This window comes from Gorilla gorilla, chromosome 3, assembly GCF_029281585.2.
Source record: "Gorilla gorilla gorilla isolate KB3781 chromosome 3, NHGRI_mGorGor1-v2.1_pri, whole genome shotgun sequence".
NCBI lineage: Eukaryota > Metazoa > Chordata > Mammalia > Primates > Hominidae > Gorilla > Gorilla gorilla.
In genome coordinates this window covers 171,852,392-171,865,410 of record NC_073227.2, presented here as the reverse complement: position 1 = coordinate 171,865,410, position 13,019 = coordinate 171,852,392, and the positions used below count along the sequence as shown (strand labels likewise).

Here is a 13,019-nt window from a genome sequence, read left to right as displayed (position 1 = left end):
GGTAGATTGCTTGAGCTCAGGAGTTTGAGACCAGCCTGGGCAACATGGTGAAACCTCATCTCTACAAAAAAATAGAAAAATTAGCCAGACGTGGTAGCACATACCTGTAGTCTCAGCTACTTGAGAGGCTTAGGTGGGAGGATCTCCTGAGCCCAGGAGGTCAAGGCTGCAGTGAGCCTAGGTCACACCACTGCACTTCAGCCTGGGCAACAGACTCACACACACACACACACACCCCAAGAAAGATTGTAGACTTTTTCTTACAGGCCAATGACTTTCAACCTTGTGTTGCTACCCATTACTTTAGATCATTTTTGCAAGTATTTTATTATTTATTTTATTATACCATCTGTCTTGATAATAGGTGCATCCACTCAGTACATTCTGTAGAATATGTAATTAGTTTTTGCTTTTTTAGAACATGATGTATTTCATAATTCAAAACAGTAGATAGCTATTAGAACAGAATATACCTTTTAAAAATTAGTTCTAAACTTTTGTTTGTTTATTTCTTGTGTTTCTGGGTATGATATAGAAATCACACCAGCAGCATTCAGCACTTTAACTACGGCATCAGTGGAAGAATCTGAAAGCACATCATCTGCTCGAAGGAGGGACTCAGGCATTGGGGAAGAAACAGCCACTGGTTTAGGAAGCCATGTGGAAGTAACTCCTCACACAGCACCTCCTGGTGTCAGTGCAGGCCCAGATGCAATCAGCGAGGTGCTATCTACTCTTTCTTTAGAAGTCAATAAGTCTCCGGAAACCAAAAATGATAGAGGAAATGACTTGGACACTAAGGCTACACCGTCAGTTTCAGTTTCAAAAAACGTCAATGTGAAAGACATTCTCCGAAGCTTGGTTAACATACCAGCAGATGGAGTCGCAGTGGATCCTGCCCTTCTGCCACCAGCCTGCCTTGGAGCCCTTGGTGATCTATCTGTGGAACAACCCGTGCAGTTCAGATCTTTTGACAGGTACTGATAATAGTTTTTCGTTTTGGTATGTTTCTACATCTGACCCTTGAACAACATGGGGGTTAGGGATGATGACCCCCTGTGTAGCCGAAAATCCACATATAACTTTTCACTCCCTCAGAACTTAACTACCAATAGCTTATGTTGATCAGAAACTTTACTGATAACATAAACAGTTGATTCACACATATTTTGATATGTGTATTATATCAAATTATATGTGTATTACAGTTATATGTATATATACTGTAATCTTACAGTAAGGTAAGCTAGAAAAAAAGAACATATTATTAAGAAAATCATAAGGAAGGCCAGGTGCAGTGGCTCACATCTGTAATCCCAGCATTTTGGGAGGTTGAAGTGGGTGGATCACCTGAGGTCAGGAGTTCGAGACCAGCCTGACCAACATGGTGAAACCCAGTCTCTACTAAAAATACAAAAATTAGCTGGGCATGGTGGGGTGTGCCTGTAATCCAGGCTACTCCAGAGGCTGAGGCAGGAGAATCGCTTGAACCCAGGAGGGGCGGTGGTTGCAATGAGCTGAGATTGCACCATTGCACTCCAGCCTGGGCAAGAAGAGCGAAACTCTGTCTAAAAAAAAAAAAAAAGAAAAAAAAAGAAATCATAAGGAAGAAAAAAATATATTACTGTTCATCAGGTGAAGCGAATCATCATAAAGATCTTCATCTTTCTTGTCTTCATGTTGAGTGCTGAGGAGGAGGAAGAGAAGAGGTTGATTTTAGTATCTCAGGGGCAGTTGAGGTAGCAGAGGTGGAGAAAGTGAAAGGGGAAGCAGGAGAGGCAGACACACTTGGTGTAAATTTACAGAAATGCACTGGAATTTCTTTCTGACCTTTTTGCTTTTTTATTTGTCTAAAAATGTTTCTATGTGGTGCAAACCCTTCTTTCACCATTTGCTTTAGTTTCAGTGCTTGGGTCATAGAAGGGTGCATGTCATAAAAGAAGTTAAAAGCAGTCTTGAATCGTTAGAACCCTTCTGCCAGATTGTCTAATGTCAGTTCATTTTCTGGTACTGCTTCTTCTATGTCTTCCTCATCTAATAGTGGTTTGGATGTTCTTGTCTCCGTCAAATTGTTTTCCCTCTGTTGATCCCTCTGTTCTTGTGGTATCTGTTCTTGAATTTCTCCGAGATTCATATCTTGAAACCCTTCACCCCTCACCTTTTTGTCATATCTATAGTCTCTCATGATTTCCTTGATTAGTTCTGTCAGAAATCCTGTGAAGTCATGCACAACACCTAGAAACACAGTCTTCTCTAGGAGGAATTTATTGTTTCAAACTTGATGGTTTCCACAGCTTTTTCTGTAACAGTGATCCTCAGTGGTATAATCCTTCTAGACTTTCACGATGTTCTGTTGGGTTCTCTTCCATAGTGTTGGCAGTTGTTTCCTAAGAATGCCATGTGTAATGAACCATAAAGGTCCTTGTGACCTCCTGTTCTAGAGGCTGAATTAGAGAAGTTGCGTTTGAGGGCAATTAGACCACTTCAACACCCTCAGTGTTGAACTCATGAAGCTCTGGGTGGTCAGGGGCATTGTCCAATTGCAAAAGAACTTTAAAAGTTAATCTCTTACTGATAAGGTACTTCCTGACTTTAGGGACAAAGTATCAATAGAACCAATCCAGAAAAAGGATTCTTTTTGTCCAGGCCTTCTTGTACAACCAACAGACTTGCAGCTGGTGTTTGTGTTTTCCTTTCAAGGCTCAGGGGTTAGCAGCTTTATATTAATAGATAAGGGCAGTCATGATCATAAACCCGACTGCATTTGCACAAAATGGTAGAGTTAGCCTATCTCTTCCTGCCATAAATCCTAGTGCTCACTTCTCTTCCTTGCTAATAAATATCCTTTGTGGCTTCCCCCCCATCCCAAATAGGTTACTTTTGTCTGCATTAAAAACCTGATTGGGCTGATCCTTTCTCCTAAATGATTTTTTTGATGTCTAGGAACTCATCTGTTGCCTCTTGGTTGGCAGAAGCTGCTTCTCCTGTTATCTTGATCATCCTTTGCTGGCATTAAATCTAGCCTTAGATTCTTTTTTACTTAAAGTTCACATATAATGACTTCAGTTTTTCTCAAATCATGTTAGAGTCTATAGGTATGCCTTTCTTATAACAATCCTGTACCCACATAAAAGCTGCATTTTCAGTGCAAGATAAAGATATTTCACAAAAAGTGCAAGTTTTTTTTTTTGTTGTTTTTTTGTTTGTTTGTTTTTTTGCCTCCTGGTGTCACTGCGGTGACAACTTTGCCAACTTCCTTTTCTTTTGTTACAATAGTTCTTATGCGGGATTAATTTCTTTGGAAATGGCAGGCAACCATAGCTACAGACCTCAATCTACAGTACATATCAAGCAATTCAACTTTTTCTTATAATGTCATGACTTTTCCCTGCTGCTTGGGAGCATGTCCAGTATTGCTAGTGGCACTTTGTATGGCTCCCATTATGTTATTAAAGGTTTATAGTATTGCAGTAAACATGATGAAAAATATATGAGAACTGGGAGAGAGCACTTTTACTGTGATACACAGTTTACTGGAGAGACAAACTTCCCAGTACTTTGGGAGGCTGAGGCGGGTGGATCATTTGAGATCAGCAGTTCAAGACCAGCCCAGCCAACATGGTGAAACCCCACCTCTACTAAAAATACAAAAAAATTATCTACGCATGGTGGCGGGTGCCTGTAATCCCAGCTATTTGGGAGGCAGAGGCAGGAGAATCGCTTGAACCTGGTAGGTGGAGGTTGCAGTGAGCCGAAACTGCAGCATTGCACTCCAGCCTGGGCAACAAGAGCGAAACTCCTTCCCCCCACTGCCCCATAAAAAGAGATGAACTGCGTGCTCTGAGATGACTAGTGTCACACAGCATTTTAAATGATGCTAACAATAGCAGAGCTCAATGCAATTGTGGCAGGAAGTAGCTATGAAATTATTACAGTAGTACAGTATGCATTAATGTTAATTTTATACAGTTATGCTTTAATAATTGAAATTTACATTGTTTACATTTCTTTTAACTGTAGATGGTACCGTGTACTATTTCTAAGTGTTTGTGTTTGTAAGTTTTGATATATTTTAACTTATTTTTGTGTCTTCTGAGATTTTTCATTTTATGATTTTTTTTTTTTTTGTCTGGGTGCAGTGACTCACACCTGCAATTCCAGCATTTTGTGGGCTGAGGTGGGAGGATTTCTTGAGTCCAGGAATTTGAGACTAGCCTGGGCAACACGGTGAGATTTTAAAACAAAAAGATTAGCTGGGCATGGTGGTGTGTGCCTGTAGTCTCAGCTACTCAGGAGGCTGAGGCGGGAGGATCACTGGAGCCCAGGAGTTTGACACTACAGTGAGCTGTGTTCATGCCACTGCACTCCAGCCTGGGTGACAGAGGGAGACCCTGTCTCAAAGAAACTTTTTAAAAATTGATGCATAATGAGTGGGATTTATTCTGGGGATGCAAGAATGGCTGAGCATACACAAACTATCAGTGTGATACATCATATCAACAGGATGGAAGACAAAAGCCATATGATCATTTCAATTGCTGCTGAAAAGCATTTGATAAAATTCACTATTCCTTCATGATAAAAACCCTTAAAAAACTGCATATAGAGGGAACATAACACAATAAAAAGCCATAAAGAACAGATCCACAGCTAGTATCATATGGAACAGAGAAAAACTGAAAGCCTTTTCTCTAAAATCTGGAACGAGACAAGGATGCCCACTTTCATTACTGTTACTCAACACAGTACTGGAGGTCCTAGGTAAAGCAATCAGACAAGAGAAAGAAATGGCATTTAAATTGGAAAGGAAGATGTCAGTTGTTTGCAGATGATATGATCTTGTATTTAGAGTATTTAGAAAAACCTAAAGAGTCCATAAAAAACTATTATAACTGATAAATTCAGTACAGTTGCATGACAAAAATTAGCATACAAAAATTAGTATCATTTCTATATACTAACAGTGAACAATCTGAAAAAGAGATCAAGAAAGTAATCCAATTTACAATAGCTATAAGTAAAATACCTAGGAATAAACAGCCAAAGAAGTGAAAGATCCCTCAGTGACAACTATAAAACATTGATGCAAAAACTAAAAAGGACGCCCAAAATGAAAGATATTTCATATTCATGGATTGGAAGAATTAATAGTGTTAAAATGTTCATGCTACCCAAAGCAATCTACAGATTCAGTGCAATCCATATCAAAATACCAGTGACATTCTTCACAGAAATAGAAAAAATATTCCTAGAAACTATATGGAACCACAGAGACTCAGAATAGCCAAAGCTATCCTGAGCAAAGAGAACAAAACTTCAAATTATACTGCAGAGCTATGGTAACCAAAACAGCATGATACTGTCATAAAAACAGATACATAGACCAATGGAATAGAATAGAGAACTCAAATAAATCCACACATCTACAAGTGAACTCATTTTTGACAAAGGCGCCAAGAACATGCAATGGGGAAAGGACAGTCTTCTCAGTGGTACTGAGTAAACTGTATATCCATATGCAGAAGAATGAATACCTTTATCTCTTACTATATACAAAAATCAGTTCAAAATGGATTAAAGACTTAAATCTATGACCTGAAACTATGAAACTACTGAAAGAAATCATTGGAAAAACTCTCCAGGACATTAATCTGGGGAGATTTGTCGAGTAATACCCCAAAAGCACAGGCAGTTAAAGCAAACATAGACAGATGAGATCACATCAAGCTACAGAACTTATGCATAGCAGAGAAAACAATCAACAAATTGAAGAGACAACCCACAGACTGGGGATTATATAATAACCTTATAATTCTGGTTAACTGACAAGGGTTCTAATAACCAGAATATATAAGGGACTCAACCAACTCTATAGGAAGAAATGTATTAATAATAATTTAAAAATATTACTACATTTTAAATGAAATGATAACCTTAAAATGGGCTAAAGATCTCAATAGACATTTCTCAAAGAAGACATAGAAATGTCAAATGATTTTATGACAAGATGCTCAACATCATTGATCAGAAAAATGCAAATCAAAACAATGAGATATCATCTCACTCCAGTTAAAATCGCTTATATCCAAAAGACAAGCAGTAACAAATGTTGGCAAGGAAGTGGAGATAAGGGAACCTTCATATACTGTTGGTGGGAGTGTAATTACTACAACCACTATGGGAAACAGTTTGGAGGTTCCCGAGGCAACTAAAAATAGAACTAGTTTGTGTTTATAACACAGTGCTTACTGGTTTAAGCTGTGATTACCGATGTGTGCCACCATGCCCCGCTAGTCTTTGTATTTTTAGTAGAGATGAGGTTTCGCCATGTTGGCCAGGCTGGTCTCAAACTCCTGGCCTCAAGTGATCCAAAGTATTGAGATTACAGGCATCAGCCACTGCGCCTGGCTTCAATTTTTATTTATTTATTTTATTTTTGAGACAGTGTCTTGCTCTGCCACCCAGGCTGGAGTGCAGTGGCAGTCATAGCTCACTGCAGCCTCAAACTCATGGGATCAAGGGATCGTTCTTCCTCAGTCCCCTGAGTAGCTGGGACCAACATGCCCAGCTATTTAAAAAATTTTTTGTAGAGATGAGGTGTTGCTCTGTTGCCCAGGCTGGTGCTGAACTCCTGGCCTCAAGCGATCCTGCTGCATTGTCCTCCCAAAGCATTGGGATTCCAGGCGTGAGCCACTGTGCCCCGTCTATTCTCAATTTTTATAATTTATTTAGATTTGTTAGTGTTAGATTGAGTACTCAGAAATATGTAAGTGAGGCTATACTTTTAAATTTAATATATGTTAATATAGTTACATTGTTTACTAATGATCAAAATTTTATGTATTTTAGCATTTATTTCTTTTTTAAATAGTGTAGAAATTAAATTTGTGCCTTACTGATGTCTTCAGTGAGTAGATCATGAACATATTTAGGAAATCATGCTTAGGTGTAATACATTTTAAGGGATTTATTGAAATAGAAAACAACAGATAATTTTGATGGTAGCATTTTCCAGGATGTTCTGTAGAATTTAACATGTCTGGTATTCATTTAACAGTCTCTGATGACAAAGAAACTGCTCTGTTTTTTACCCTCTTTTTTTTTCTTATTTAGAGACCCCTTTGTAAAAACTTTCATGCTGCCATGTGCTAGTGGAATATCTTTGGGAATTTCAAAGCGTCCCTCTGATCATGTATTTATCTCAGGAATGCTATGTCAGAAATCACAACTCTCCTCATATCTTAAGTATTATCAACTTCCAAGGAATAGCTGGAAAGTTTAGAGTAACAGCTACATGAATAAAACCTTGCTGAAAGGCTGCCAGGTTGTGGGCCTTTGTGAATGCAAAGGTGTTTGTGTTCATTCCCACGCCAAAATTCTTGTTCTTATCTAATTTGAAGATCCTCTCTGATGATTAGTGAATGCCAGGGATTTATCTTGATAAAGTTCAAGGACTGGTTTGGCTTTTCAACTGGATCCTTAGGGACTAAAGTGGTAGGCTGAAATGCTCTTTTTTTCCTTTAGTGAACTATTTGCATGTTAAATAAAATAGCATTTGTGTGAGGGTTTGTGATACTTGAAACTGATATAATACTGAAATGGAAGTTCTCAACTTTATTGATCGGGAAGGCATTGTTGCTATTTGCCTATTGCCAGTAAATTAAAAGAAACTTTGAAATGAGTATCCCTTGTTCAGGGGGAAAAAAAAATCCAGCAACAGTATTTTCATTTGTTCTGTGTGGTACTTTAGGAAAATTACTTCTTTCTCATTTGTAAAATTAGCATAATAATATGTACTACTAATCTCAAGGGTTGTCATAAATTAAATATGATAATTTGTGTATGTTCTTAAGCATGGTGCCCCACAAATATTAAGTATTCATAGTGAGTTCATAAAGAAAAAAATGATAATAAGAACAATTTTTATCTCTTTTAATATTTGGTTTATAATTGACAATTTGGGAAACCAGCTTGCATAATTGGTTGTCTATCTTTCAAATTCCTTATGCTAGCTAAAAAGTTTGAAGCACTTTCTGCTAAAATTGATGTAGATATAAAAAGTTTCAATAATTGTTCTTAAACATTAAAAAAGATTTCAATTTGTTTCTTAAATAGAAACTTAAGCTGTAGCCTGAGAAAGATGCCAGAAATATCCCTAGCACATTGCCTGTCATGTAAAGTCTCAGTTTTGTCAAATGCATATTGCATTTTCCTCTGTGTTTTCCAATGCATTGTATAAAAAGGTAATATTAAATGCTTAGTTTTTGCATGATCAATCTTAACTATTGGTAAGTTTAAAATTCTAGATTATTTTTGTAAACTGTAGAACATGCTTTACTAATTTAGATTTATACTTATATTTAACAAGATAAACACGATAGGTTAAAGATCTCTGTTGAAGATTTTAGTCTTTTACACTGAAACTTTATAGTGATAATGACAATGGTTGTTAAAGACAATGAAAATATTTCAAAATCTACCTACTGCTTAATGTCCTTTTAATTGGATCATTGTAACTTTGATTTTTCTTTGATTTTGTGTAGCCTTAAGCTGAAGCAATGTTATGTTAATTCCTTAGAATTGATTTGAATCAGTCAGCGAATTTGGAAATTGATTTTATTTCTCTATTATATACTAATTATGTAGCTATATGAAATAATGCAGCTTTTAAAAATTTATGAGCAGATGTATTTTTGTGATTTTATGGTAGTATATAAATAATTTTATATGTTAGAGATCTTTATTGCTGTTGATTATAGATGATTCTAAAATTATGTTTAAATGTTAATATGATTGTGGTGATAAATATACAACTTTGTGAGCATACTAAAAATCTCTTAATTGTATATTTTTAGTGAATTAAATGGTATGTGAATTATATCTCTAAAGTTTTAAGAAAGCTCAACATGGGGAAACGGTTCAAATTCAAGGCTCTGCTGTTAGATAAACCTAGATTTCTATGGTAGTTCTATGATTTACTTTGGTTATTACTTTACCTTTCTGAGGTTTATATTTAAAATTTCTAAAAATTGAATTAATATGTACCTTAGGATTGTTTTGAGAATTGAATAATAATTCTTGGCATATTGTCAGTGCTTCATTTATCTTAGCTGCTATTAGAATTTATAATTTTATATTACCTAACAAGCAAGCAGGATTAAGAAGAAAGCATCTTGGCAGAGGAGGCATATATACGAAGGGTTGGAGTTGTGAAATGACACAACACGCTTAGCAACCATAAGAGCATGTTGAAGAAGTGTGTGAGGAACATGTAAAATGTAAATTCATGTAGAAAGCCGTACTTCTGATCTATCATTCCTGACAATAGGTGAAAGATCTTGGACGATAAATATTTACTGAACTGAATAAAAGAATAAGACCTTATTTGTGACTGAAACATTAACAGCAAGAGGCTAAAGGATTAGAAATGAAGTTGAGTTCTTTTGTTGTGTTTAATTAGTTATGTCATCTTGAATAAATAGGGATTGTGCATATTTGGAACAGCTGTAGTAAATTCTGTTCTGTTACCAGTTTTCCGGTGTTTTATTATGAAAATGTTCAGGCATACAGAAAAGTTGAAAGAATTGCACAGTGAACACCTGTAGACCCATCACTGAGATTCAACAATTAGCTTTTAGCTCTGTTTGCTTCACCGTGTATCCATCAATCAATCTTATTTTTGTAATGTACTTCAAAGTTGTAGACATCAGTTCACTTCACTCTTAAATATTTCAGCCAGCATGCAGCTCTCTAACTGGAGATCAATACATTTTTTTTTTTTTGAGCTAAAATTTACATACAATGAAAGACACAAGTCTTAAGTGTACCATTTGATGAGTTTTGACAAGTTTATACACTTGTGTAACCTTAAGTCCCCATCATGATATCATTGGTCTCGAAAGTTCTCTTTCCCAGCCAATTCCTGTTCCTATCCCCCAGAGGCAATTATTCTGATTTTTTTCTACCATAAATTAGTTTTGTCTGTTCTAGACGTGCATGTTAAAAAAAAAAAAAACCCATAAAGTATATACTCCTTAGTATAAGACTTCATTCAACATAATGCTTTTGAGATTCATCCATGTTGTTTGTTACCTTTTCATTTCATTCATCAGTAGTTTGTTACCTTTTATTGCTGAATAATATTCCATTCTAGAAGCATAGCACCATTAAAAATTTTCTATATCTGCATAAAGGACATTTGGGCTATTTCCAGTTTTTTACTATTATAAATAAAGCCTGTATGACCATTACTGTATACATGTTTTGTGGACATAAGCTTTCTTGAGGAAATTCCTAGAAGTGGAATTGTTGAGTCATAGCATAGATAGGTATATATCTTACATTTTGATTATAGAAAAAGCAATTGCACTTTTCTAAGTATTCTTTTCTATTGCTCAATTCAGTCCCTACTTACTGTGTGAGTAAACTAGATCTTGCTGGTTCTTTCTTTTGTGAACAAATGTGAAAGTAAATTCTTCATATTTCTCCTCCCTCCCCTGCAAAAACATTGGTAGAAGACAGTGATTTTCTTAAGCAATGGGTTTTAAATTTCTCCCTCCAGTAGGAAATACACAAATTACATTTTGCGTTGTTTTTGAAGGTACCACTAATACATACGTACACACACACGTTCGTGCACACACACACACGCACACAGACACTCGTCATATCTACTCCCCTTAAGTCAATAATCTTCATCTGATATAAGCTGCCGTGATTTAAGCACACCATTTTGGATTGGGGGCTCAGGTGGCTGTTGCTTCTATTTTTTAGTGTGTAGTTAACATTGGCAGTCACCCTTATAATGATGTGACACCAGCTACCCTGCAGTACATTGAATAAGCCATGCCTAGCACAAGAGAACTTGATTTAATTGGCAACAGTGTTTGCCCTCACATGATAGGCACTGAAGTAAAACGAAACCTATTTTGCTTTGTGTGTGTGTTTTTAAAAAATAACTACAAAAATGTATTATTAAAATATTGGCATTACATAATTTTCACTTTTGAATGCATGTATAGGGATCAAATACCTAAGTTACTTTGTTTAGAAGCTGAATACTTTAAAGCTATTAAGGGAATACTTGAAGCTCGCAGTTATAGTACTGTCAACAAAAGATGTGATTAAATAAATTGAATGTTGAAGACTTTGGGCTTATGGTTAACACCAGGTAATTAAAAGTAAGCACTGCTGTGGGAGTGCATTATATATCAGCTGTCCTCTTTACCTCATTAACTGAGTTTTTGCATGTTTATGGAGCCAACTTCAATTAAAAATGCCTTTTAAGTTATGCGTAACAAGGTCTTTTAGTTACTGTTTGGTATAAAGTATTACATTTTAATTAAAATTGGTATATCATAAATACCTGTGTTTGAATAATATACAAGATAAAGAACTTTGACTATTTGATATTTTTGCGTATGGTTTTTATTCCTATGCATTGCTTTTTAATATATTATCAAAAGATATAGTCTTTGGGGTTTAAAAATGAAAAACTGGGTTGTATACATGTTAGCAAATTGCTTATATCTACTTTTTTTTTAAGCTTATAAGATTTCTAAGGTTTTACTATTTCAGATTAGCAGTGCTTTACAATTCTTGTGGAAACATTGCATTTTCTGCTTTAATACTTTTGGTTATATTTTATTTCTTAGATAATTAAGATGATCCTAAATTTTAAAAATACTATGTGGTAAATATAAGCTTAAATGTTAAATAGATTGTTATATTTTCATAGTGAAATGCAGATAAATATGGACAGTATTGAAGAGATTTCATGTTGGGTGAAAAGTCTAAATTGTACATTAAATAGAAATAAGAAAATTAGACAAATAAGTTAGCTACCTAGTTTCTGTTTTGAAATTCATGTAATTAATTTAAGAGATCAATTTGTATCTTTCAATCTGTTTACTTTCTTTATTACAGAAGTGTCATTGTTGCAGCAAAAAAGTCAGCAGTCTCGCCTTCCACCTTTAATACAAGCATACCTACCAATGCTGTCAGTGTGGTTTCCTCAGTAGATTCAGCCCAAGCCTCAGATATGGGAGGAGAATCACCAGGTGAGTTAGTTATGGGTGATTTCAACAAAAAATGTTTTTAGATCTCATTTTAGCAAAGCTTAAGATTTTTGATTAACTTAAAATTTGGGGGCACATTAGAAACCATTGTGCTTTTATACTGTTGATTGTTTACTACTTTTCTGAATAAATTTGAGTAAAATTAAAAGAAATTAAGTCAAGGATTTCAGTATTTTCTCCACTCAAACCTAGTAGTGTGTGGTAGATTAGATGCTGCCAGTTGGGTAGATGAGTGCATGGATGAATGACAGATTCATAAAAATATTTTTTTTCCTTTATTTTCTTTCCCTGCACTTAAGAAGATGTATATAGATAGTGGCCTAAATAAGAAAGTCTTGTTGACATGTAATCTTTTAATGTGGTTACTGGTTGTCAAATATTTTGGGCTGTAAAAAAAAAAAATTTATATAGTGTCCAATACTTTGTTTTTTTTGGGCATTTTTTTTGAATTAGAGGCTTGGAAAGGAATGCTGCTCTGAAGTGTAGCATCATTCTAACAATGGTCATACTGGTTCATTTCCTCCTATAGCACTTTTATTTTTGTCCATCTCTCCTTCTACATTCTTTCCATGTTTAAAAGCATATATATGGATAAAAAATTATTTCCATGTATAAAAGCATATATATGGATGCAAGATCCTATACATTGATGGGAAGCTTAATGGTGATACTGGGTAAACTTGAATAATGTGAAGAATGTGCAGTATTAAAATGACCAAGTATAACAAAAGGGATGTTACTGTATCAATGGTTTTCTTCTGGATATTTTGCTGTTTCTTAAAGTTAATAACAAGATATTGTACCTACCAAAACACTCATCTTATGATTCTAGGTTGAGATTGACGGAAAATAAAGGAATTTTGAAGGAATGGCCTGGTGGATTATATTGAGATCAGAAATAATGCCATTACTTCTTTTGGGATATCTCAGGCCAGGGTTTGC

At 35.4% G+C, this 13,019-nt stretch overlaps 1 protein-coding gene across 4 annotated transcripts in view; it reads left to right on the top strand.

Annotated features, from left to right (window-relative positions):
- LRBA (LPS responsive beige-like anchor protein) overlaps positions 1-13,019 on the top strand; it is a 766,360-nt gene that overhangs the window by 182,420 nt on the left and 570,921 nt on the right. For all 4 annotated transcript variants that reach the window (XM_031010185.3, XM_055385519.2, XM_055385518.2 and 1 more), the window contains exons 30-31: positions 536-977; positions 11,926-12,059. In XM_031010185.3, the coding sequence (XP_030866045.3) occupies positions 536-977; positions 11,926-12,059 (576 nt within the window). The remainder of the gene's footprint in view (positions 1-535; positions 978-11,925; positions 12,060-13,019) is intronic.